This window comes from Centrocercus urophasianus, unplaced genomic scaffold, assembly GCF_019232065.1.
Source record: "Centrocercus urophasianus isolate 14NV4802_14NV808 unplaced genomic scaffold, USGS_Curo_1.0 seq_41, whole genome shotgun sequence".
Classification (NCBI taxonomy): domain Eukaryota; kingdom Metazoa; phylum Chordata; class Aves; order Galliformes; family Phasianidae; genus Centrocercus; species Centrocercus urophasianus.
The window spans coordinates 1949803-1977028 of NW_024884989.1; the positions used below are offsets into that span (position 1 = coordinate 1949803).

The window sequence follows — 27226 nt, forward strand, 5'->3', positions numbered from 1 at the left end:
GCGCTCGGGGGACCAACAATGCGAGCAATGACTCCGAGTCTGGGATCCTCAAATAAACCACCCCTGCTGTCATGGCCACCGGGAAGGAGAATAACAGCCATAGGAGCTGACCTTCATTTCGTTGTTTCTCCAGACCCGACTGCTAGACCTCTGTTTGCCTGTTACTAGGATCTCCTGGCTGAAAAATGTAAGCATTTCCTACATGATACAAGAGGCAGTTTATTAGGTAAATAAACCAGGCCCCGAGCGGTCGCTTCTGCTTGGTAATGAGGAGGGCAGGGAAGGAGCAGACCTCCCCGCACCACCTAGAATAACCCCAATCAATGCTCTATAACTAACACCACATGCATATTTTTAAACAGACAGTTAATGAACAAGAGAAGGTCACCGCAGCCCGGCCAACTCGTGAGCAAAGCCATTTGCTCAGAAAACTATGGGCCATAAAAATCACAGCAGGCACTGTCGGCATCATATAAAACCGTCCATCCGTGGATGCAGAAAGCAGGTTAAAATAAGCATTTTCTGGAGGCTTCTTACAAAAGGAAGCATCGGGGGAGGAGGCGTTTGCAGAGCCAACCTCTGCCAAGGGCACAAAGAAGCAGCAAAGGGCACCCATGGGGACAGCCCGCACCACTCCTCATCAGCCCATCCCCGGGAGCTGAGTGGTAAGTGGGATTTAATCACCAGGCAACGACCCAGGTAAAATAATTAAGGCCATTTTGCTCGCATGTCCTGCGAAAGGCTGCTGTAGTGAATGACAGCCAGTTTTAGGCTTCCCAGGCTTCGTAAGAATAGTTATAGAACAGTTATAGAAAGCATGGCTTGGAAAATGAAGTTTCTGCTCAAACAGAGCAAACGGCACCACTTTCCTGCCAAAAAGGCGATGCTTGGTGCTTGTTGAGATAGGTGATCACTGTGAAACAGCAGCTCCCGTGTTATGGGATGTCAGGGATGCTGCACATGACACCCATGTGGCACTGACCCCCCGCAGGCATGCACAGCTTCACATTTGCAGCTGCTCTGCCGATCCCAGTGCTCACCGGGACTACACAGCAAAGTCAGAGCATGAGCTGCAAAACAAACCCCTTCCTCCTTCCAGTCCCAAAGCAAAAAGTTTCAGGTGCATTTAGGTGCAGGTGGGTTCCACTCTGCCAGCACTGCACAGGACGCTGCTGCTGCATGGTCTGCAGGACATCCAGCTCGATGAAGTGCCCCTGCTGCAAGGAGTGACACCGTACTGACATGGCCACACTGATGGCACCATGAGGGCTTAGGAAGAGTTGCAAACCTGAGCTGCAGCACGGTTACAGGAACAGCAGCACACTGTGCCCATTGCTGGAGGACAGGGGGACACCCAACAGCACCATGTTCAGCTGCAAAGCATGCCTGCAGCCTTGGGCTGGTGCTGGCCCTCGGTGGGTGCCCAGCACCTACACACACACCTCCTTGGAAGCTCCATTAGGCTGCAGCCCCACCTTCCAGCTGTGTCAGAGTGATGTCAAAGCCATGGACTGCAATCTGCAAAAGCTGCACTTGAATACAGCACTAAATGGGGCTCTGACCACTCCACGCACACAGTCCTGTGCACGGCTCACCGTGCCTTCCCAAACCAGCCCAGATGCACAACCTGCTTTAATTAACACCCTTCTGGAAGCTTAACTTCTGCCATTTGAACGCTTTGGGATGAACGCAGCATGAACCTATGTGATTTTCTCCTTTATTCACCTAATTTTAAAGCGACAAGGCAGACACTACCCCGAGGTCTGACCCCCTCAGGAGGGCAATCCCCTCTCTGCAGCTCCAAGCCTGCAGCTATCCCACCACTGCCTGTCCTCCTGCAAAACAAAGCTGTAAGATCACAGCCCCTCTTGATTTATAAACCCCACTTCTGGTGGCATCTATGCATCTCAGAAAGCCCTGAAGAGACAACATAAGTGCTTTGCCCCTCGCAAGCCCATTTCTCCACTGACCACATCCTTTGTATTGTTGTGGCCACCAGTGCCCGGGGCGGGCAGTGCTGTGCTCCAGATGCAGCCCCGCTCCCTGCCCGGTGCTTTGGGTACAGCTGCACTGTGTGAGGCATGTGGGTCCCCCCAATTTAGCTTCGCTGCAGCACAAAGTCCCCAGCCCAAAACTCTGCTGTATTCCAGCCCCAGTTCAGGCACTGCAATCATCAGTCGCTGAGCATGCTTGGAGGGAAAAGGCAGGAGGAGGCAAGTTTAGCTGTACAAATTATCACATTTCAGCACCATTTTCAGAAATACAAATTTATGATTTAATTCTGCAACATGTAGCCTTGGAAACCTAGCTGTAAAGCAGTCGCCCTGGGATATTTCACACAATTCCTAGTGTGTTTTTTTTTTTTCCCCATATTCAAACACAACTAATTGCTAGGCCTTTTGGTGTGATGGACAGCCCGGGCACACAGCCTGCCCAGGGGCTCATTTCACCACCAGCCTGGTACAATATTGTTACGCGGGCTGACAGCAGCTGCTCTAAATCTCCTGATAGGTATGAACAAGCACTGATGAAGTTGGAGCTGTTTGAACAGCTGCATATGCAAATGTAATTAAGAAGATGTCTGCTGCTGTTGGCTCTCCTCTCCATGCCCCCCTCTTCTCCCTCTCTGGCACATTAGGTGCTTCCCAATGGGGAGACATTCAAACTGGTTGCCACCTCCCAGCTTCAGGCCTGAACCTGTGCCTGATTTGTGCGCTGCAAATGAGCCCCAGAAGTGCCACTCTGCGGCTTCCTCTCCCATCTTTATGGTGCCTTACATGTGGGGATCAGCTCTCAAACTGCAGATCGTTTGGGAGTATAAATGGGGTCTGAGCACTGAGAGGACACTGCTGTTTTTTCAGCACGTTGAGCCAAGCATGTGGGCTGCGATGGGAATCACAGGGAACCAGGGTGGCTGGTGAAGCCAGGAGGAACGATGCTAACAGGGCTCCAAGTCACTCCATTCAAAGCCAGCATCTCCAAACCTTGCTGTGTACACATCCCAGCACAGAGCAGCACGGAAGGCAGCAGCTCCTGCTGCACCCAGACCAGGGCTGCCTGCCCAGCAGTGGGGAGCAGAGCGCATCTGCACCGCTGCACCATGGCAGAAGGGAAAAAGTGATGTGAGCATTTCGAGCCTCTTTGATTAACCCCAGCAGGATGAAGGCTCCAGAGCAAACTGCAGAAAGACTAATTAGAGCATGAAGCTAAATGGTAAACAGGGTAGAAAACAATGGGAACGTTCTGAAGGGAAATCAGATCAAACAGAGCTAATCAGGTTAGGCTGGTAAGATAATGAATTTTCTAGACAAAGGAAGTGTGATAGATCCCATCCACGCAGACTTTGGCAAAGCGTGTGATACAGAGCCATGTGGGAAATGAGGAACTGAAAAAGAAACGGGGATTAGCAGAACTGTAAGGCCAGGAAGTGGTGAAAGGTGAAGCGGCGTTGAAAGAGCGATCGGGATGGATGGAGGTGAGTGGAGGAGCTCCTCGAGGAACTGTCCGGAGGCTGATCTTATTAAATGGTTTTATTAATGACCTTGGCACAGAAAGTAAGTGTGCTAATGAAACGCGCTGACGACACAAAGCTGGAAAGCGCCATCGGTACAGAGCAGAGCTGGGAGTCCAAAATGGGTGACTGCAAAGACAAATGGAGAAGGCTGAATCTGACAGGACGGAAGGGGAAGGCACACACGTGGGACAAACACTACGTTTTGCCATGAGCCAGAATGATAATGAAGTCAGGTGGAAAATTCTTACGAATGAGAAAGGCCCAGGGAGACAACCAGAGCACTGCTGGGGCACGTCAGGCATGGAGACTTGTCTGAGAGAGGCAAAAATTCAAGTAGGAAGAAGCACAAAAAAAGGACTTGTCAGAACAGGGGTTATTTTAGTAGATTTAAATGTAATGATGCTCGTCCAGCCCCACAGACAAAGCAGGGGGTGAACGCTGAGTGACTATTCAAGGCACACCAGAACAAGGGCTGCACAAGGACTAAATGAAGTATCCCTGACAAGTTTAGGCTGGGGATAAGTTTATGACCACTGTGAGCTCCCAATAGGAGTAATGGGGGGGAAGAAACGAGCTTGTTCTGGGAAATCTATCTTGAAGTGATGCTATGACCCAGAAGGCTCCTCCTGTCCTTCAGTGCTCAACGCAGTTACAGCAGCAGTGCTGAGCCCCTCACCTGGGCAGCAGGGCAGCAGGCAGCAGGGCAGCAGGGCAGCGGGCAGCAGGGCAGCAGGGCAGCAGGGCAGCAGGGCAGCAGGGCAGCGGGCAGCAGGGCAGCAGGCAGCAGGCAGCTCCAGCCCCTGGTGCTGCTCTAAGGCTGTTGATGAGTGTTTAGATCCAGCACCTCTGACCAGCTGATCCACCTCAACATCGCAACGCGAGCGGTTTTAAGCCAAATGCTTCAATGAATGATACAGAATGCACAAGGAGGTGGCTCCCTTGGGCCTCTGAGCTACTGAAGCAGGGAAAGGCCGTTCATATTTTGGGAAAACAAGATGGTAAGACAGCAAACAGAAGTCTCAGAATGGCTCAGCACCAAAACCGCCAGGCCTGTTTCAAAAGCTGTCCTATTAACATAATTAACGAGCCCCATTTCTGCCACATCCTTAAGCTCATCTGCTTTGAGATTTCCTTGGTGTCTAACGAGACGCAGCTCCCCCACACTCTCCCCCTCAGCAGGACCCTTAATTGGGTCTCAGTGCTAACGAGGAGACACGGCCAGGTGGACCTGGAGGAAGCACCTATCTCTGTGACCTCCACCTCCTGCCAATGTCAGCCCCGCTCAGCTGTGGGCACAGTGGGGTGAGGAGGGGGCACAGCAGCATGCCCCCCACAGCACACACAGCATGCTGCTGGCACTGCCCTTCCCCAGGCTGTGTTATCACGTGGAGCAAAAAGGAGCTGGAGCAGAGGAAGAAATCACTCCTTTGCAAAGTTTTCTTGCAGCGGTAACGGCCCAGAACAAGCTTGTCAACACATCAGTGCTTATGGGAGAAAATAAAGAAGGGGAAAAATATAAAGCAGGAAAATACAGCTGCCAGGGCAAGGATTTGTCCCATCCAGGAGGCTCTGAGCCGCTGCAGGGGGGAGGAATCCCAGAAAGGAGCGCGCAGGAAAGGCTGACCTCATGGCACCGACTGCAGTGCTCCAAAAAAAGGACAGCACTTGTTCCTGTGAGCACACGGTGCATGTCAGGGGAACAAACCCGAGCGACTGTTTGCATGGCCCTGACTGCAAATTAAACCCATGGCAAAAATCAGTAATTAGAGCAGGGCGGCAGGAGAGGCCCAGCAGGCATGAATCACGGTTCTTTAGGAGAAACCTTGTGCAGTCTGGGTATCCTGCTTTAAAACTAGGAGACCTCCTGAGAACTCACACTGAGTTCACTGGGGTACTGGGGTGATGGGGGATAAGCTCAGGGCCAGGAGCTGCCACAGTGCTGCAGGGGCTGCGGGACGGGGGCAGCGGGAGGCGGCTGGATTGCATTGCCATCTGGTGGAGCAGGGGAAAAGGAGACGGATGGGAGCTGTAATCTGCGTGCTGTGTACAGACATGGGTGGTGCTGAGGTACCGTGCTGCAGGTGGGAGCTGGTGCTGGAGCCAAGGGAGGCTCAGTGCTGCACAGGATGCAGCCCGGGGCTGGGAGCACTGACAGCAGCAGTCGGGGCGGTCCTTTTCCTCTCCACACATTTTTTCCTCCTAGGAACAGGAATGGATGAGATCACAGCTGGGCCACCTCTACCAAGAAAAAACAAAACTACGGAGGGATTTGAGGGGATCGCACTGCGAAGGGACAAAGCCGTGCGCCACGTCATCAGGTCTGTTCAGCTCAGGGTTTGTCTGGGGCACATTTGTTTTTCCCCCAGCACCTCAACTTGAATCACACTCCCAGTTGTTTGTTATTATACTTGTATTTGTTTATTTTTAAATGCAGTTCTTCAGAGGACATCCTGAGGGTTGAAGCTTCTAATAAAAACGTTATTGAGAAATGATTAACGAGCGTTGTTCTGCACAACAAACCCCAAAGGTACACGAGCTGGGAGAACACGGGGACAGGCAGACAAACCCAAAGAGCCGCTGGTAAAATGGCACGGATGGCACAGCCAGGCCTGGAGCAGGCAGCCCAGCAGCTGATGGATGACTTGTGCGTATGGTTTGGTGAAAGCTGCGGATGAGTTTCGGAAATCTCAGCAATATGTTCGCCCTAAGATCCCTTCTCAATGCCCAGCAGACGCTGAAAGGAAATAAAACAATGCCAAGCAGAGTGCGAGCATTTGCCTGCAGATGACTGATGATTTTCAGCAATAATTTCATAAATGAGGCACATAAACTATTCCATGGCCATTCTTGCACTGCCATCAATGGGACTTCCACTGCCACCAGCGCAGGGCTGCCCGGGGACACCAAGGGAGATGGGTCCATGCTGGGCAGCCTCCATGGGCAGCGTCCCAGGGTGAGACTGTCAACAGCTCACAGAGAAACGTCACTGCAAATAAGCTGCAAATGCAACAAGGCATCCAACACAACCTGGAGGCTCCAGCCAGGAGCGTGGGGCCGGGCTGCAGCTCCAGGTCGGTGCTCCCTGCTCTGCAGGATGTCACACCCATCCCTGAATCTGCCCCAAAGCCTCAAGTGGTGCTTGCATGAGAGCAAGACATTGAAATATTGATGGGAATTGGATTTCATCAGCAATACTTTGATTTTATTATACTGGCTGCTAACAAAGAACGCCCATTAATGTGTTACATTCCTGCTCATAAAAGGGTGATTATTCCACTGCTCATGCCAGAGTGCTGTGCTTGGATCCGCAGCCCATTGCTCCAATACATCCACTCATTGGGGAAAGAAAGAAAAAGACGTGAAGATTTCAAGTGAGGAAACACAGGAAAAGACACTGGAGCAGCACAGATGTGGGTCAGGACAGATGTGGGGAGCAGGACTGAGCATATTATTGCTGTGCAGTGCAGAAACCAAAAGTTACTGATGGCTTCATCAATTTAAGCAGTGTTAGTGGAGAAATGCACTCTGAGAAGTCACCTGGCAGATGCCTGCCTTCCTGCTGCTTGGCTTTGTTCAAGAAATACTCTTGTGTATGTGGAGGGTTTTTCTGGACTTCATACACCTGGCACTGAAAATTGCTGGTTTAAGGGTGGAAAAGGGACGGGAAGAATGCCATCAAAGCCTGCATCTTCCAGCATTACTGTTCTGAAACTCATGATTAGGCAGGGTAAAACAGCTACTCGAGGCAACACAGTGCTCACATATATCCAAATTGTTATGCAAACACAGGAAGACCTATTGGAGCAGACAGAGCAGACATGAAGAGGCATCATTTCTCACCACCCTTTAAAGAAAAATGTTTTTCAATGCAGAAAGGGTGAGAGAGGTCACCCTCAAGGCATCCAGCCTGGGATCCTCCCAGCCTTCACCTCTCCCTCCTCCTCCTCCTCCTCCTCTTGAATTCCCCAGCACAGCCCGCATGGCCTTTAGAGTCAAAGAGACAGGCTCATTATCTAGCAGCATTGTTGGGCTCTGCATTTGCATTAAGAGCCCAGAAAGGGGGAGAAATACCCAACATGTAGAAGCCATTCCCTGCAGACAGCCTCCTGCCCCACTGTGGGTGCAGGTGCAGAAATGGAGGGGCTGCACAGGGCACTTGGCATCATCCAAGTCCAATTAGTTTTAAATCAAATCGATCTTGAGTCAGCATCAGAGATCTGAAACAAACGATCAGTCATGAACTCTGCAGACACATCTTCAGCTCTGCCTGTAGTTGGAATATGAGAAATCGGTGACAATGCCCTGATGAGTTCACTTTAACCTCTAGAAGAGACCACAGATTTCGATTTGCTCCAGCCAAGCTTACAACAAGCTAAACGTGACGGAGAAGCAAATCAATCCCTCAAATTTACCCTCAGGGCCTGAGGGACACCTCCCTGCTGCTGAGCTGGTGCCCTCATTGCTCTGCTTCACCCAGCTTGTGGCCAAGCCAGTGTGTCTTCTGCCATCACCCCCAGCACTGCAATCTGTACGCAGAACCTGCTCTCACTGATGGGAAAAGCACTGCCTTGCTTTAGCTATGAAACAGGCAGCCTGGCAGAGCTCTGCTCGCCTGCGTGCAACTCCAAGTATCACTAGTGAGGATTTCATGTCTGGCAGCTCCGAGTGCCATCGGGCTGGGACACATTCCTGCAGGACACCACCAGGAACGCCCTGCAGCACCACTCCCTGCTGCGACTATTTCTTCTTTCTGGTAGCTAGCAAGTTTTAAACCTCATTAACATGGACCACACGAATTACACACAGTTCTACAGTGTCCCATCAGAACATTGTGCAACACCAGAGCGAAATGGCGCAGGGAAGCTAACAGTACCGACACACAGAGAGCCTGCAGCACTGGCTGAAGGCACATGGAGGTTGGAGAGATGGCTTCCTCCCTTCATAGGAAATCTTCCTTGGGAGAAGCACAGCACACAGCCTCGGAGCATGACTTGTGCCATTGCCATTTAGTAACAGCATGGGATTTGTGCTCATTTCCTACCGCAGGACGTTGACTTCCTGTCCACCATCTTCACGTGCCGTGTCTGAGTGCGAAGCTTGCTGTCCGTGTTCTCCACCAGGTTCGTGAGGTCATCGATGATCTCTGGGGAAACAGAAACACAGCATTAACCCGAGTCCTTCAGGCCTGAGGCTCCAGGAAAAAGCAGCTGCACCTCTCGGCTTCCCAGCACAACAGAGCACCACAATGTGAGGGCTGGGCAATGCCAGGCAAGAGACTGCAGCTTCAGATTCAGCTGGAAGGGACAAAGCTACAGCCTGCTACAGCAAGACCGGCCATCCAGTACAGGAGGATGGGAAATCTGAACTCTCAGTCCCTGGAAGACAGCATCTCAGTGCTCAGAGCTCACTTGGCTGCTATGCAGTCACTGCAATGAAAAGCACTGTCTTCCTAGATGCTTCTGGGAGCGCTTGGTGAGATGTCAATCAAGAGTAGGGGAGGATGCAGTGCAAGCCTCACCCTGTTCCACTGATTGGAAGTAGGAATGGCAGCGCTGCCTGCAGCCCAGATGGTCCTTAGGAGAAAGGAAAGTGAGCAATATTTCCCCTACATCCATTTCTAAGAAAGGGGAAAGGAAATTTCAAGGCAACCCGCCTCACACACCTAATAGCTTTATTTGTGTCACAGAAACAGGACCGGGTAAAGGCTCAGACCAAGAGCCTGGTGGGCTGATTGACTGGGGTTTTCTGAACTTGTAATACGAAAAACCACGCTGGGGCACCAAATTTCCTTCTTGCTGACTGCAATGCTTAAATCAAGTTGCAAGATGCAGATGGTGCTTGTTCCTGGGAGCACAAAGCCAAAGGGTGGTTTTCTATCTGCAGGTAGGAATGATTTTGTGCGCGTGAAAAATCGAGAGGAGGACAGCAGCCACAAACGGAATGCTATTGCAAAATGCTTTCCTCTGGTTACACACCCAGCACATTCCCTGCTATTGATCGCTGTCCTAGTGAGTCTCGTCTGTCTTTTTGGAGCAGGTTATTCCATGCTTCTTCAAACCTGACTTTGCAGACATCTATGCCAGGAGCAAGGCGATGGCACTGATGGGACCCCCCTCGTGCTTCCAAATCCTGCTGGCAGCTCCAGGTGTGGACCTCATGTCTGCAAGGGATGCAACAACAATGCAGCACCAACTTTGCAGCATCAGCTCCTGTTCCAGCAGCTGCACACTGTGCTGAAGTCAGAGGAAATTTCAACCATGTTTTACTCTCCTGGAGAGTTAAGAGAATTAAGCACGGTCCTCCTAAGAACGCCCTCCAGCCTGCCCCACAGTGCTGCAGCATCTCCTGTGCCCAGTTCCCAGTTCAGGTGTTCATCCTCCTTCACTCCCACCCAACTTTCCCAAGTCCCACATCCTCAGGGCAACAACATTTTGAGGAAACTTTATCTGTTCCGTGTGATTCAGCACAATGGGAAAACCAGCTCAGCTCTGCCTGCAGGGCGGGCTGCCGTGGCTGCCTCCGAGTGAAAAGAAGTGCCGAAAGTTCCCATCGCCGCCAAGGACAGCACGATAAGCACGCCTGGGAAATGAGAGCCTTTCCCTTGCCAGCTCCGACCAGACCCTCCTTGGAAAACATCCTGGCACACAAACCACAGCTAAATGATCACAGATGCACACAGGAACGCTTTCTGTCATTTCCAAGCCCAAAGGGTCTCAGCGGGGACCGTGCGTGGAGCAGACCCACCTGCACGCTGCTCCTGCCCCAGGCACAGCACCCAGCAGCACCACAGCCAGCCCTGCCCTGCCACGCTCCATCCGTATGGGGATTAAAGGATTCTTCCCTGCTACAAAGCCAACAGAAGGCAACAGCAATGCAGGCTGTGCAGAAGCAGTGATGGATTCTTCGGTAGGCAGAGCTGCTGCCAGAGCAAACCCCCAGCTAGGAAAGCCTTAAGAGCACTGAAGACCTTTGGTGGCTCTCAGTATTGCTCCTTGGTGTGACCCACAGCTCCTCTGCAAGAATCACCTTTGGGATGGAAATTCTTCTATTAGCTCCCATTCACCTGACCAGGCAGAAAAGTGAGGAAAGCAAAGGAGCGAGGCTTCCCCTCTGCGAGGGAGCAGGGAAGCAGGCTGAGGGCTGAAAGGCTGCCAATGACCATACAGAGGACATTTCTGTCACACTGCACTCCAAACCACACTGAAACCACTGGCACAGGCATAGGCACAGCCCTACAGGGATCCCAAGGCAGGAGGCAAAACCTCTGGCACGAGCCTGGCACTGCAGCAGTGAGCAGCAGGAGTTCCATGGCTGCTGCAGGTTGAGCATGGGTACCTGTGCTCTGGGGCCAAGGGCTTATGCTCAAGTGATTACGAACATTAAGGCTGCACCAATAGATGTTGTTCAGCAAAGTAAAAGCACTCCCAGAGCCAGGATCCTGAATCCATCAACCAGACAAAGCCACAGCTGTTCTGCCCTTCACGACCAGGAGCTGCAGCCCCAAGCAGTGCATCTGTGGACAAAGGAAACAGCAAAGCAAGCAGTGATAAGACACAGTAGGTTGCTGTATTTTGAAATATTAGACCTTTGGAGGCATATATTCTGAAAGATTTGACTTTTGGGGGCCTATGTCCTGAGCTCTGCCCGCTCCCTCTGCAGCCAGGAGCAGCAGAATGCTGCAGGCATTTCCCTGCCCTGCACAGGAGGAACCTCCTCCCATGGGGAGAACCAGGCTCCCTTCCTCCCTGCCCCCACACATGGTTTTCCATGATATTCTGCTTTATCTAAAAAGCCTAAAAAGCTTCATTTGATTTTGGTGACCCCTCCCTTGGGTCACACTCGCTGTCTGTGTTGTAGGGAACCCAAAAGCCAGGCACCAAAGGAGCCCACAGGGAAACACACTCGACCTGGGGTCTGTGCTTTGTGGAGCAGCGTGAATGGCCAAACATCTCCTTCCCAGAGCTTTCTTTGGTGGGTTCACAATTGCAGACTCTTCAATAGCATTTATCAATGAATAACCCATCTCCATGGTATATCCCACTGTGAGTATTGGAGGACTGCAGTCAGCCTCAAGAAAAACACAGAGAGAGCTGAAGCCATAACATTTTATGCTATGCAAAAAAAAAAAAAAACAACCAAAAAAATACCCTACAATAAGGCTGGAATTCAGCACAGCAGCCAAGCAGCCTTTCTCCCTCCATCAGGTCTCAGTGCTTCAGGAGGAGGTAAATACCAAAGAAATGAATCATATATTGAACGCCAACCTCTGTATGTCCAAACCCCGTAATTACATGGTAATAGGAAAGCAAGCATTGTTCAAAATGCCAGCAGTATGAAGTGAAGATTACAACTAATGGAAGCACATCAGAAACCCAGAGCACCTTTGTGCAACGTGCCAGCTGCAACGTCAAGGCAGAAAGGAGAGAAACAGTGACAACCACAGCACCAGGAATGGGAATTTCTCTGCACCTCTGCAGACAGCACCTGGTTTTCCAGGTCTGCTCAGCTCCAGGAACCCCACATCACCGCCCTCACACCAACCTCTGCCCTGCACTACTCCTGGACACTGTTGCTTCCCATGGAGCCTGCTTCCAGGATGAGCCCTTACCCACCTTTCCCAGCTCAACCGATGATATTTCATCTGTGCTTTGGCAGAACTTCATAAAATACTTCTCTAAAAGGAGCAAACCAATGTGCTCCTATTTACATTTCAGCTTTCTGCTGCTCTGCTAATTTCCAGGGGTTTGATGGGGTCTGGGCCAGCTGGGTTCTGAAGGGCTCTTCATTCCAGGAGGGATGGATTTGAAGCAGGGGGAAGAGGGGAAGGGGAGGAGAAGAGGAAGAGAAGGAAAGGGGAAGGAAAAAGGAACTAAAGAGGAAGGGGAAAAGGAAGGGGAAGGGGGAGGAGAAGGAGAGAGGAAGGGGAAGGGAGGGGAAGAGGAAGAGAAGGGAAAGGAAGGGGAAAGAAAAGGGAAGGGAAAGGGAAGGGGAAAGTTGTCTCTGTGTCCAGCCCTGACACTGCCATGCCAAACACAGCACCTCATCCTCTCGAAGGCAGCCGTGGTTTGGAATTGCACCCCGGTGAGCAGGAGCAGCTCCAGGCCATCAGCTGCAGAAGTGCTCACCGGGTTTCTCACAAAGAGCAGCGCAGAAAACAAACAGCAGCACCGATTCCAGCAAACAGTTATTAGTGAGAGTTATTTTAAAAGCACACACTGAGAAGTTTTCCCTTTTCCAGCTGCTTATTTTGTTTTATTAGAACAAAACCCATGGACATTAATTTTAGTTGTACTTAATTGAATAATTTCTCCGGGGAATAGTTTGGGGCGAGTTTGCGAGAGCCCCTTTCCAAGAGCCATTACTAATTGGCATATACCACCGTGTCAGTGTGCCAACCAAAACAGTGCACTTTAATGTTACTGGAAGCGTTCTCAGCCCAGATGTGTTGAGAACTTGCAGTGATATAAGGCAGGCAGTAACTCTGTGGATGTGATAGAGCTCTTGCAGCATCCTCTGCCAGTTATCTGGAAGGAGATAAGTCTCCTTCAGCAAAAGCATCTCAACGCAAAGCCAGGTCATCCGTTCCTCCCTTTTCTTCCCAGCAAGTTGTATGGCCTTCAGTTGCACCAGGGGAGGTTCAGGTTGGATATTAGAACAATTTCTTCTCAGAAAGAGTGGTGATGCATTGGCACAGGCTGCACAGGGAGGTGGTGGGGTCACTGTCCCCGGGGGCGTGCAAGAAGCATGGATGTGTGGCTCTGAGAGATGTGGGCAACTCTGGTGCTAGGACAGCTGGACAGGATGATCTTGGAGATCTTTTCCCATCTTCCTGATGGAAATTACTCTGTGATTCTCTAAGGCACCATTCCTTTTACTCACTGTGTGCAAGGCTGACAAGCATGGTCTCCCAGTGCAGCACTGCTGAATGCTGCCACCCGTCCCTGCAGCACGCACTGCTCCACAGAAATGGCCATCATCCTGTGGATGTATTCTCATCTGGAATCTGAGCACTCCAGCTATACAGAGGTGAAGATGTAGAGGCCACACTCTCAGCACTTCCAGCAAAGTTGTAGGTCACAGGGACAATGCCGTGGAACTGCTTTTTGACAGACTTAGCTTTGAGCAGAAAGTCAGACCACTCAGGGACCGAACAACAGCCATAAATCGGGCATCTCTAGGAAAGCCCAGAGCACAACAGTGCTGGAAGCTGCTCACATTCATACAACAACAGCCTGCCAACCAAAACACATCTCCTGTTGCGGCAGGTTTGTTTTGTGGAAGCCCACAGCACGGCATGTAAGGACAGAAGCTAATTCCAGCTCTGCTCTTGTTTATTTTCCCCTGATCCAAAACCTAAGCACAATTTCTAAAACGCTGCATTCAGGACTTCTGCATGACAGCCACCTTCAGCTGTGCTGCCTGGAGGCAACCCCACAGAGCAATGGGGCAACTGGAGAACCCCAAGAAGAGCCACCCCATGCACATGGACGACCCCAGCAATGGGGCATCCTGAGTTTCCCAAAGCTCATTTCTCACAACATGCCTGCAAAACAGCCCCAGCTCTAATGCAGCTCAGAGCAGCGATTATAAATGGCCGGGGCCAGAATTCCTGGGGGAAGAGCAGGGAATTGGTTTTTCACACAGAGGGTGGTGAGGCACTGGAATGGGCTGCCCAAGGAGGCTGTGGATGCCCCATCCCTGCAGGCACACAAGGCCAGGCTGCATGTGGCTCTGGGCAGCCTGGTCTGATGGCTGGTGACCTGCACACAGCAGGGGGTTGAAAAGAGATGATCTTCGAGGTCCTTTTCAACCCATCCCAGTCTGTGATTCTATGGCTGTACTCCAATGGGATCCATTCGCAGGCCGTGGTGCCCAGCAGGATGCAGGCAGCTAGCCCTGCACAAACTCAAGGAGGCTATGTCCAAAACACACAGCTGAGCCATTCCCCAAGTGTTAACTCCAGCACTGCTTCCAACCTGCCACAATTTTCAAGGCTTAAAAGTGAGTGAAACACTTCATGGCTGCCACAGTCCCAAAAATGAGAGTCCTTTAACAACTGGATATGAAGCGCTCTGCATTTTGAAGCAGATTAAGGGAGACTGGAAAAAATGACCAGTGGTGTACTAGAGACCAAAAACCTATTACATGGAGTGCAACTTGAGGAGCCAAAAGGGAATACCGCTCAACGTGTTGATGTGATGCTGACTTTAGGGATGGGGTTAAGCACTGCAGGTTCCTTCCCTTCCAATTCCATTCATTTTCTGAGCACGGGGCAGTGAGCTCACGGCACCCAGCATGAAGGACACGGCCACACCATAGCTTTGGCACGGCCACTCATCTTCACCCCCAGAAGAAGGAAGGCTCTGTTTGCTTCTTTACACTAAAATATGCTATAAAACAAAACTGCCATTTTAGCAGCCATTGGTGCTGGGACCAAGCCAACCGAGCATCACAGCACCCAGCTCAAGGGCACCATGCTGCGGCCAGCTGCATGGCATTATCCTCTCAGATCACTAACAAGGAGGAAAGACACTTCAGAATTGGTCTATCAATCACAAGAGGAACCAGCAAACTTGCAAGTGCTTCATAGCCACAGTATTGGAAGCAGCTGATGGAGCTCAGGTCAGTCCAGGCACCTGGGACTCATCTCCTGCTGACACACTTCATTGGGCTCCTCTGAAATCAGTGCTGAATGGAGGCAATTAGCAATGGGGACGCAGCAGCTAATGGCTCAGTGCAGGTACCAGGAACCCGCTGAGCTGCAGGGCAACAATATTCACTACAGTGCTGCTGCAGCATTCCCCCTGTTCCTTCTCACCTCAGTCAGGTCCAACACTTGAAAAACGTTTCTGGAATGGACAGCTCAAAAACCCCACATCTGCAGCCATGGAAAAAGCTCTGCTTGCTTCCAGAAGTGCTTAAAACAACAAGGAGGGTGGAAGGACAACTTCCACAGATAAGGTGACCTGACAGCGCTGAGTCCCAGGCAGCCCCAGCTCATGCTTTGCTTCCTTCCCCCTTCCTTGCAGCCAGCACCAAGCCAACTCTCCCCATGCCTCCCATGGATTCCTGCAGATGTGGCTGTGACTGAGCAGCGTGTTTGGTGTGGCCACATGCCCACGGGTTTGTGCCGAGCCAGGGGAGGCTGCTGCACAGAGAAACCCTCACCCAGCTGCTCCTCCACGGCCTTCTGCTTCCCCTGGTTCATCCGTTACAAGGACCACGAGTGATTAATTGGCACAAGCTGCAGAAAGCAGAGGGCTCGGTGCCACTCCGCAGCATGCCTGGAGGACACTTCACACCACCGTGGCGAAACGCTGCTTTCACCTCCGTGCACGACTTCTGAATTCCTGCGTGACGAACTCCAGTGCAGGAAGGAAACCTTAAGCCTCCACTTTATCAAGCTGCACAAATACACAGTTTATCAAACCGAAGAGATTACTGCTGCTTACTGTGCTGCTTTTGCAGCTGTTTGCAGGCCAGCACACTGCCTTCCTGCAGCCGAGTGCAAGAAAATAACTGTGCGTGCATGGTGTAAGTCATTATTTCTAATTACTTAATTTACATCTTGTTTGTTTGTTTGTGTTAGAAAAAGTACTGGTACCAGGAAAGGTGTGAAAGATCGGGAAAAGCCCCAAGGAGTTTTTGCTATTTGTTACTGCCATTTCTCAGCACACTCGTGCCCAGCAGCTGCCCCATGGCACGGTGCAGAGGCAGCGCTCTCCCTGACAAGGATGGATACCTGCAGAGCACAGATGTGCCTCCACTATTTCTAAACCCAGGGTCTGCAGGGGCCTCCTAAGCCTGATCAGAAGGGAACACCAACGAGTTATCTGTCTCCCAGTTAAAACCAACACGCTGTTTCACTTTGCAGCCCCAGTTTTAATAAATCACAACGCCGAGCCCTGCTCTCTGCCTCATTATACTCCTCCTGCAGCCAAGCAAGCCCTGCCCTGTAGGATCTGCCCTTTCTGACTTGGGAGGCGAGGAGCTCTGCTTTTGGACATCTGGTAGTACGGGCTGCTAAGGTCTGATCTTTCCATATGGGCTGGGAGAAAGTGAAAGATGTTTTCATCTTTTCTTTAAAAGGACAATGAATGCTTGCTGGATCATTTCCAACCCAAATAATTCCGAAATCCAAAAGGATATTAATTGATAGATGCACTGTACAAATCTTCCTGAGCACAAAGGATTGGATTCAATGGCCTGGCCGAGGTCATTGTGCCTCGCTCTAAAAAAAAAATGTTTTGCACACCATTATACCCTTTCCCAATTCATTCATGCTTTAGAGATAGGGATGTGGATGCTGATGAACAGCCGCTGCAGTCGCCTTGCACCACCTGGACCTTCCAGCGAGCAGGAGAACCCCGGGAATGAGGATAAGCTCATCTGCAGGTCCCCTCTGAAGACTGTGCAGGGCTCAGTTTGTCAAATCAGGAAGAAAGATGCAGCACAATCAGCACCTTCATCAATTAATATGGGAAACTGGGACTCAGTTCCAAGCGAGCCCTCCCCATTCTCCACCCATCACTGCAAAGCTGCATTCACCATTTGAGCAGAAACAACACCACAGCACCCTTTCCTGCACTATTTCTGCAAAGATTTGATTATTTGATACTCTTACAGAGTTTATGAAGCGTTTTCCATGTGCAGAAACAGGTGCACTGAACACCAAAATGCTACCTGCACCCCGGCCAAAGATGACATGCTTTTAAGTCCCCAGATCTTGAAGCTGAGCCTGGCTGCTAGCAGCAGTATTTTAAGACTTCAGATGTGAGGCTCTGGGCCTCAATCTTAAATTATTTTTTCAAACCCTCTTAAAACACATTTAATCCTTTGTTTTCTTTCTAAGGAGAAAGGTTTCACATCTGGACTGTCAACCTGCATTCCAAAGCATTAGCCTGGCGAATTAAAGCAGCCGAGCTGTAAATCTCCAAGAAGAGAACTTGTCAGGGCAACAGCAACTCAGCATTAACCCTGGGCCCAGTTCAGCAGGAAAGCAAACAGAAAAAAGCCCAAACAATGCAGAGAATCCCAAGACAACAAGAAATGAATCTCACTGCCCAACAGAGCCAGGTGCCCTTACCTGTCTCTTCTATGAAACACAAAAGCCCACAGAGAGATACCCCCAGTTCCATGGGTAGATTGTGCAGGTTGACCTCTACAGCCACCACCAAATGTCTTGAGAAAACTGCAGCCTTCCTAGGGCTGGTCTTTAGAGGAGTCAGTGCCTCATCCCTTCAAACTCCAAGAGAGCCAAGGTCCTTCAGCTGCCATTTCTCCTGGGTCTGATAGGAAAACTGTCACAAAGCAGAAGGGAAGCAACAAGAGCTCCAGAGAATGAAACTCTTACAGCCACATCTCAATAGAAAGCAAAACTTCAGCAGCACAGATGGCACCTGTGGCAAGAGGTTGTAGAATGGTAAAAACATAAACAGAAGTATCAGTCTCACCAGTGCCCTCAGGATAACAGCACACCACTGAAGCATCTCAGCTAACGCAGCACAGTGTGAACGTAACACTTGTTGAACACTGCACCATTTATTCATTCAGATTTGTAGATGAGCTGCTAAAAAGCAAATTCCATTTTTGTTGTTGTTTTTTTTTTTTTTTTTTTTTTTTTTTTTTATTCATTTTAGAGTGAAAAAAGCTGAGCTGGGCTCCCGAGGAGCCTGCAGTCAGAGCAGCCCATCCCCAGCAGACAGCTGGGTGACCACGGCCGGCTGGTTAACTCTCGTGTCAGCACTCCGTTCACAAAACACCCTGCAGTCCAACTCAATTATTTCTTATGCTTTCTATTGAAGCACTTTATTAAATCTCTCTTCCTACCAACCGCACAATTCGGAGCTTTGTTTTGGGCTCTGCAGATTACTTCGTTCCTTCAGCTCTGGTTTCCTGACCCCTGCACCATGAGCTCTGCTGCACCCTCACCCTGAGCACCTCAGCAGATCCCTCCTCCTCCTTCCTGTCTGGTTCCTAAACGGACAAGAGCACACACAAGTTTTGCTCCAAACTAAAGCAAGCACGCCTAAGGAGAAAACGTGAGGTCAGAGCACTGCTGCTATCAGTGCTGTGGGCACCTCTGTGCTGCTGTCCCACCACCTCCCGCACATCCATGCAGCAGATTGAGCCCCTATCTGCAGGACCTTTCAACAAAAGCCACTATTATAAGATTAAAACCTAGTTGAAATAATTGTGCATGGAAATGCCTGTTCTTAGGGCTGTGGACCAGCTCTTATCGGGTTTCACAGCTCACAGAGCAGCCTGGCAGCAGGCTGGTTGCTAATCACCAACTCAGCTGCAGCACAGTGTTTCTGCTCACCTGCTTCTTGTCAGACGGAAACGAGACACACAGCAACACTTTGTGACAGATATTTTCATTAGAGTAACACTGCTCCTTCACCACCTAAGCTGGGGAACACAGCACCTGCACCATCCAGCACTACAGACAGCCTGCTCACCACTCCTGGCAAGCAGCATGCACGCTCCTAGCACAGACCTCAAAATCCAGAAGGAAAGCCCCCAGGAAGGCTCGCATGGAGCCCTGGGCAGCCAGGTCTAGAACCTGATCTGGAGGTTGGTGGCCATGCCTGTGGCAGGGAGGGTTGGAATCTGATGATCCTTGGAGTCCCTTCCAACCCAAGCTATTCCATGGTTCTATGATTACCCCTTTCCTACCCCACAAGACACCACACATCACTTTACCTGCTGACTGCTGTCTTGAGCTTTTTCTTCAGTGGGGACTCTCCATGTCGCCACTCCATGGGTTGCCATTTTGACTCCGACTCACAGTGGTGCCTCCACACCTCATCACTGGTAATGATGCCATCCAGGAAACTGTCACCCCCAGATTGGTTCAGCAGCTCCTGACAAACTTGCAGAAGGAGGAGGGCAGCCCTGGCAGACCCCTATGCTGGTCACATTCCCCAGCCTCACACCTGAGCGCCCACTGCATCACCCAGCCAGCTGCTGCTCGTCCAGCTGTAAGCTGCAGGCACCTGCCCTGCTCTGGGAGCTTCAGCAGAATGCTGAAGTCTCACCTGCCACAGCTCCTGGCCTCCCAGCACCAGAACTCTCCTCCTCATTAACCCCCAGGATTTAGGAACCTCCATTGAGCAGAGCCTTCAGCTCAGCAGCTCCCTTCCCTTTCCTAATCTTCATTGGTGCCATTTCCCAACACCGACCACTGTGCAGACTCTAGACCCTAGAAGAGAACAGACACCACAAACACGTTGTGTGCTGAGCTGCTCTGCTGCTGCTATCAGTGTGTGATGCAAAAATGCATGGCCGAGCCAGGCAGAAAACACTGCTTTTCTCAGGGTGCTTCGCCAACCACCAGGAGATTATTTATTTGAGCATAACTTCACATCATCACAGGAACTGCTTCTTTATTTTCTTGTCCTCGCCTTACTTACAAAGTCCAGTACAGCTTCGCAGAGGCTGTTGCCACCATCAGCTGTGGGCTTGGCTGCTTTAAATGTCTTCAAAGTTGAGTGTTCCCACCTCCAGCAACTTCCTCACCGTACTGCAGCTGCAGTTTCAAGAAGACTGGAGGGACAGCATGCAACCCGCATAGCACTGTGGGACTGGGTGTTGCCAGGGAGGCAGATGACACACGGCCATGAACAACCCTGAGCAGGCCCAAAGTGCCACATGGGCCATATCTGAGCCATGCTGGTAGAGCTGGATGCCACCAACATATGTTTCAAGCCTGGAGACTCCCATGGCACGCAGCCCCAGCTAACCATATGCACAGCCTCAGAGGTCCTCAGAACCTCATTCTTACCCACTCACAGCTGCAGTTTCCACAATGATCAACCTACCAGAGATGCTCTTTCTCGCTTCAATTTTCCCCGTTTTCTTGGCCAAAGGAGGACAGCAAACACACCTGGGGATGTAGACCAAAGGCCAGCACAAGCCCAGCACCACAGGACCCTGCTGAGCACTCACCGATGTGCCCAGCCCTGCATTAAATGAAGGCCAAACCCAATGCCAGTGCTCATTTTCTGATGCTTACTGGTTGAGGCAATGGCTTTGAGCAAAAACTGTCGCTCTCACAGGGCAGAGCACACTGCTTACAACGCCAGCTTCTGAAGTCCAGTAAGAATTAAAAAAAAAGAGTTTTGTTGTTTTGTGCCGTTGTTTTTTTTCCCCCTTTCGCTTCTGAACAACGATACACAGATGAGAGGCGATCTCATCAGCCCACTGGCCCTACTGAAGCAAGGCCACTGCTGGGGAGAGATGTGCTGGCGAGATGGGGCCGACTGTGAGCAGCATTAATGTGGGGGTACAAATGCAGCCCTCATTACCAGGCAGGGCATGGCTCCCAGCTCTCAGCCCGCCGCACACATGTGCTGTGTTGAGGCTCTAAGAGCTGTGCAGTCAGAGCTCCGCCGGGCTCACACCTCTGTGACAGAAGGAAGCGACCGATGAACCCCCCGAGCATCGCTGGCTCACATAGCACAGCCACCTTGCACAGGCGAAAGGAGGGAGGAAAAGCACTTGAAAATCCAGAAGAATAGTAAAACGTGGTTTAGAAGCTTTCTCCTTTCATTTCTCATAAACCAGATCACATCTTCCTCCTAAGTTCCTTTTGATTTCTTTGTTGTCGAAGGAACAATGCTTGAAAGCAAAGAACGCCTCATTTCTGTGATGTTTCTGTTTCCAATCGAGCAGCAGAGCTATTTATTTTCCTAGCTGGTGAAGGAATTAAACAATTTGTCTTTGAAAACCTTGCAAGCCTTCACCCTGACAACCCCCCATCTGCTTTTCAGATTAAGGTACTTTGATTTTTACCAGCTAAAGGTTTATGAACTGCCGCATAAACCCAATTACTCTCATAGTAAATTATTTAAAGCTTACATGTTATTTTTTAAATTTCTCCCCACGGAGCACTGTGGAGATTCGTTAGAGGAAAGGGTGAGCTGCGCTCCAATGAGCAGCAGTGAAAGGCATGGGGCTTCCAGAACCTCAGAGCAAGGAAACTTCAATGTATGGACGTGAGGATGAGACTCTGCAGGAGAGCCAGGATCCTGGGTGGAGGGCAATGGGACAGAGCTGCACACAGCCAGCCACTGCTTCTCCAGGCTGCAGTGATTTAAGAGGAAGAGAACCAAGCCACGCGTCCCTGGCAATAAGCACAGCTTAACACCAGCAGGAGCTAATTCATTTTCTGCTTACTGGTTTGGGGATAACAGGCATACCCCATTCCCACTAAGCAGGGGAATGCCCCACAGCAGCCCTCCTTACAGAGCAGTTTTGACACATGCTCAGATTCCTCCTTCAATAGCAACTGGTTCCCGCAGGGCACTGAAGGAAGCACAAAGCATCCCTCTTGCAGTCACAGTGCTTACAGGGAAGGCATGTGCTCGGCTACAGCACGACACAGCATTATTTAGTGACCACAAGCCACGCACCTTTACCTTCAGCCTGTACATCAAGGGAAGAAACATCCCTAAATTCAATCTTTAGATGACTATGTCAGGACAGCGAGCGATTGCTCCCATAACATCAGCACCCGCCACACGCACACCACTGCAGTTACACCCCCAAGCACGTTGCAGCAGTGACCAGGAGCGTGCAAGGAATGTCCCCAGGGATGCACCCAGAGCAGGGCACACAAAGGCAGCACAGTGAAACACACTGAAACACTGAAACACTGAAACACCCACTTCTGCAGCGCTGGCATTCAGCGATTTGTTCTGCGCAGCTCCTGCCCCGCTGTGTTTGGTCACTGATGCACTCAAGCACAAAAACGCGTGTTCCCACAGCGTGGCACCAACACTGAGCAAATTCACTTGAGACGTCTGGGCTGCATGTGCCCACCGTGCCAAAGCCCACAGTGTGGCAGCAGCACAGCCTGCAGTGAGTGCTGGGGGCTGAGTCAGAGCGACGCGCTGATGCCATCTCCAAACTGCTACAGCTCTTCTTCTGTCAGCAAGCTCTTTGTTGGTTTGTTTTTAATGGCATGCTTTAGTGTATTTAGTGCGTTTTGTCCTTCAATTCATCTATACTGACCGATGCCACTGAGACAACACGTCCCTCTGGCTGAGCTCTGCCATCCATCAGTGGGATCCAGGCCCTGTGAATCCAGGACACTCAGAACGTAGCACTTGTCCTGTTCAGGAGAGGAGTGTGTGGCACATTATCCCCCACTCCCAGCACAGATCCACTCAAGATGATATGGATGTTGCTCCCAGCTCCTAGAGCAGTCTTCTTTAGGCCAGGGACATCAACACTGGTCTGCAATTCTGAGTAACGCCCTTTTGGGACCAATGGATCCATGTCAACCTTCTACATTTCTGCAGAATACAGCACATGCTCATCACACTTCTAACAAAAACCGTGACGTCGTGCTTCTCAGAACAGTTGCACGCCTCCTGCTGGGGACCTGCTGAGAACCAGTGCTCTGCCTCTGCTTGTTCCATTTAAATCCCATTAATCTCGTGTTTGCAGCAGTGCACAGTTCACAAGAGGTCACATCATGAGGTTCTTCCCCAGCTACCATCATCACTGGAGTCCTTGAAACTTTCTTCCAACAGAAGCTCATCTCCTGCCCTGGCTCATTAGTATCTCTCCATTACCAGCAAAATGCTGACAATCTTCATCATGAAGGTTGTTTTGTTTGATTTTAATTAAAGGCTGAGATGCCCATTGGTTCCATTGCTATCAGCCACCCGGCATTCAGGGATTTATCAGCCTCTCCAGCCACATCTGCACAGCACGGCCGTGTGCCAGCATCCTGCAGGCTCCTACCTCCTCCTGCAGCTCCCCGGGTTGGGCAGAGCCATCGCCCTCAGTTCCTTTCCTCCATGGCTGTGACATCAAACTGCATCTCTAATTTTGGGGATTTGCAATGAGCCTACTTTATCACCTGAACCTCCTCTCAAACCCCAGATTAGTTGCAGGAGGTGCTGCTCAGGCCCCCCTTTGCTAACAGGAGTGGTTTCAAAACAACATTTAGGAAATTTTAAACACATCAGTGCCATGGCAGCACCAAAACCATCACCATAAACAAGCCTGCACTGTTTACCAAAGGGACGTGCTGTAAAACACAATGCAACACGGAGCTGCACTGCTGAGCAAAACTCTGTATGTATGCAGTCCAGGATACTCAGAGCTTCCCAGGAGCTCAGCAGCAGGACTGACACCAGCAGTTCCTGGTTGTAAAGCCTAACCTATTAAAAAACCTGACAGACTATGAGAAAACAAACAAGCAAGCAAACAGAAGTTGCTCTCCATTGGGAGATGTTGGGAACTGGAATCTCTACAATGGGTTGGTTTAACCACTGCCTTAACAGAATGTTTTCATTATGCTCCCTTGCAGCCAATATCAGTGAGACAGCACCCACCCCACTCGCAGAGCCAGGATTACTGGATACAAAGGTCCATCCCTACGGCCCAGCACACTGCCTGAAACCCTCAAACTGACAGAGGCACAGCACACAGAAGCCCTTTAGCAGACAGAAGCGCCTCTATCAATCTCGAGATCTGACTTGCATGGCACACACCAGGAGAACAAAAATAACTCACACTTCTCCGAGGAACATAAAGACACCAAACACCCAGCCGCTATCAGTGTGCTGCAGTCGTTAATTTATTAAGACATATTAATGCACCCACAATACCTCCAGCATGTGACCTCCCCGGATCGGCTGCCAATATGATATAGGTCCAAAAGAAATGACCCTTTTCTGCTGCGACAGAACAATAAATTGGCTTCTCTGAATACAGTGGTTAAAGAATCCGAGTTCCTGACCCTGAATGTTTTACTAGTAGTGTGCTGTGCTGTAGGGAACAATCAGGATGACATCTGCTGAAATGTGTGGGATTTATGATATAATAGGTTGCACATATGTGCCAAAAGAGAAGAAGAAGAAGAAAAAAAAACCTCTTAAATCCAACCAAATCAAGATTAATTAGCTATTAAAATAGCTGAGAGAACACAGTGCAATACAGGTGGTACAACAAACCATCCCACTTTCTGAACACGGCGGCCAGGATCATTGTGGAGGTCGTGCTGCACACACATCTCCTATCGCACTCTCACTGGGAGAAGCACAAATCGCTGCTCCTTCGTAAGCTTTGGCTCTGTGTAATTCTTGTAGCTTTGCACTTTCACAAACAAACGTTACGCCGGCCTTTTGTAGGAAGTCCCACGAACCCACAGGAAAACCCTGTGCTGTCTGGCTTTGATCACCGAGACACTGAAAATTAACTCTGCTATTTTTACAGCCGTCGGTGCGTTACGGAAGAGGACGCACGGCACACATTCACCTCTCCACCTATCGCTTGCATTCGCTTGAACTTTTTCCCCTCTCCTGCTGCCCGCCAGCTTTTTGTTTTATTGCTGCTAATTGCAATTACAGGTGCTTGGAGGGCAGACAGATGCTCGTGCTGGAGGTGCCATCCATCTGCCCCATGCTTTGCCCTCACTGCATCCCTCCAGCAGCAGCACGCAGGATCACAAAGCAAACATTCTTCCCGCAGCACGCCTGCAGAGAAATCACAGAAGCCTAACTTTGTCTTTTTCCTCCTGCCCCAGCACTGAGAGCAAGCCGCTAATACCCTGCAATCTGCTCAGTTTCCCTCTTAATCCTCATTTGAAGCAACCTCTCCTCGCAGGAGATCACATCAATATGTCACTAGCAGGCGCACAATGCAGCCGAGAGCCAATGTTATTGTGTGCCTGAGGTGGAGCGGCTCCAGCCCCAGCAGGAGAGCAATTTGTACGGGGAGCCAGCGAGTTCTTCTGGAGCAGTGGTAACCACTGCACACAGCCAGGCTCCCTGCAGCAGCAAGCAGCCTTGCAGAGATACAGGCAGCAAGTGGGCACTGGTGTGCAAGGCAGCTGTTGGGTTTGCCCGGCTGCAGCATGAGGCAAGCAGCGCCGCCTTCTGCTCAGGTCATCATAGAATCATTGAATGGCCTGGGTTGAAAAGGACCACAGTGATCACCTCATTTCAACCCCCTGCTGTGTGCAGGTCACCAACCAGCAGCCCAGGCTGCCCAGAGCCACATCCAGCCTGGCCTTGAATGTCTGCAGGGATGGGGCATCCACAGCCTCCTTGGGCAACCTGTTCCAGAGCCTCTGGGTGAAAAACTTCCTCCTAATATCTAATAGTCTGTCATCTTCAACTCCAACAGCACACCACAGGCATCCCAACACTCAAAGCGTGGGGCCATAGGGCAGGAAGGAAATGCTGCAGCTTTGGCTTTGGTCCACATGAACTCGCCATCCTGAAATCCAAACTGCAGACCTCTCCTTCTGGGTACCTCTGCTGTAAGCTCGTTATTGTGCAGCATGGCAAAGCACTCGTTAAGTTTATCAGCTCTGCTTTGTTTTGCTCACGTGGTTTTGGCAGACCTCAGTTCCCCACGGATAACGTGTTTAAATTCAAACCCTGAGTGCAGCATTTCCCCACGGCCACGCACCCTTGCTTCGCTGTACGCAGCAGCATCCAAGAGCCCTGACAGAGACCAGCTCACTGACACAGCTCCCACGCAGCCATGTGTGCCTTTTGTTACTTTCGTTACCCATCCTGGGAAAAGTGGAGTTACTTACAGGTGAAATAATTAACATGAAATTAACACAAGGCAGAGCAGATTCACCACCTGGAAAGGGAAGGAAGGAGAGCAGCTGGGGCAGGACAGCATGGTACTCATCAGCACAGCCTAAGAGAGTCACTCCTATTCAGGCTGTTGGAAGTCCCCTTTAATACTTACTTCACTCTCTTCACTCAGCTGTTTACAGGATATCTGAGCTATTTGTTAAAGACTCAACATCTTCCGCCACTTAACTGCAGAGTGGAAAAACTGCCTAATCCACTCCTGTAGGTACCAAAGGACCCTGAGCAAAGCGGGCTTCATTTACACAGGAAAAGAGCTGCTCAGCAAAAGCTTCCCACATGAACGCACTTACCCTGGCTAAGAACATTGTCAGGCAGAATCAGCATGGAAAAGCTTTACATTCACACCAGAACATCCTTCTGGAAAGCTTTCCTGCCCGGGCCAGAGGGGAAGGGATGCAGCGACAGCAGCCACAGCTCTGTGACCTGCATCCTAAACGCTGTGTGAAGATGAGCTCTGAAACATTTGGTCACTGCTTTTCATTTCCCAGGAAGGACATAAGAAAGTGACTGAGAATCCCCTGTAGCTCCACGCGGCCGCTGAGCAGACGGAAGGATTACAGCTACACAGCACCTCTATGCTGGGACCGCCGTGTTTTTAACTCTCAGAATTGACAGACGTATTAATTGGAGACAGCTGCAAGGAAAAATATCCTAACGACATGATTCATTAGTTTTCATAGATAATTACATCTGCTCATGGCCTCACAGTGAATCATTCATTTAGGGAATTTTGGGGGTATTAAATTTAAACGCGGTAATCAGATTTGTTAATCTGCAGGACGAGGCAAACCAAACAGAATTTTACTCGAGGAATTGTTTATACTTCCAGCATTGACATTAATTCAGCAGCAGGAAAAAATTAGCAGCGTGGTGGATGTCCGTGTAGGTTAAAGCTCACTGTGTGCAACGTCCTGCACTCGGGGTGCTGCACACATTGCTTCAAGGCTGCAAGTTCGCTTCCTTGGACGCAACCTTAAGCACTGCACAACCCTGCAGCCTTTTAAATATATATCTAATCAATACTTTGTTTGAGATTATGAGGTTTGAAATAATCTCGGGCTTTGCCACTCCACAGACTGAA

The 27226-nt window shown here is 50.4% G+C and overlaps 1 protein-coding gene across 1 annotated transcript in view; it reads right to left on the minus strand.

Annotated features, from left to right (window-relative positions):
* STX8 (syntaxin 8) overlaps window positions 1-27226 on the minus strand; it is a 78887-nt gene that overhangs the window by 20169 nt on the left and 31492 nt on the right. Inside the window, exon 7 of the mRNA XM_042833452.1 lies at window positions 8556-8657. Within this exon, the coding sequence (XP_042689386.1) occupies window positions 8556-8657 (102 nt within the window). The remainder of the gene's footprint in view (window positions 1-8555; window positions 8658-27226) is intronic.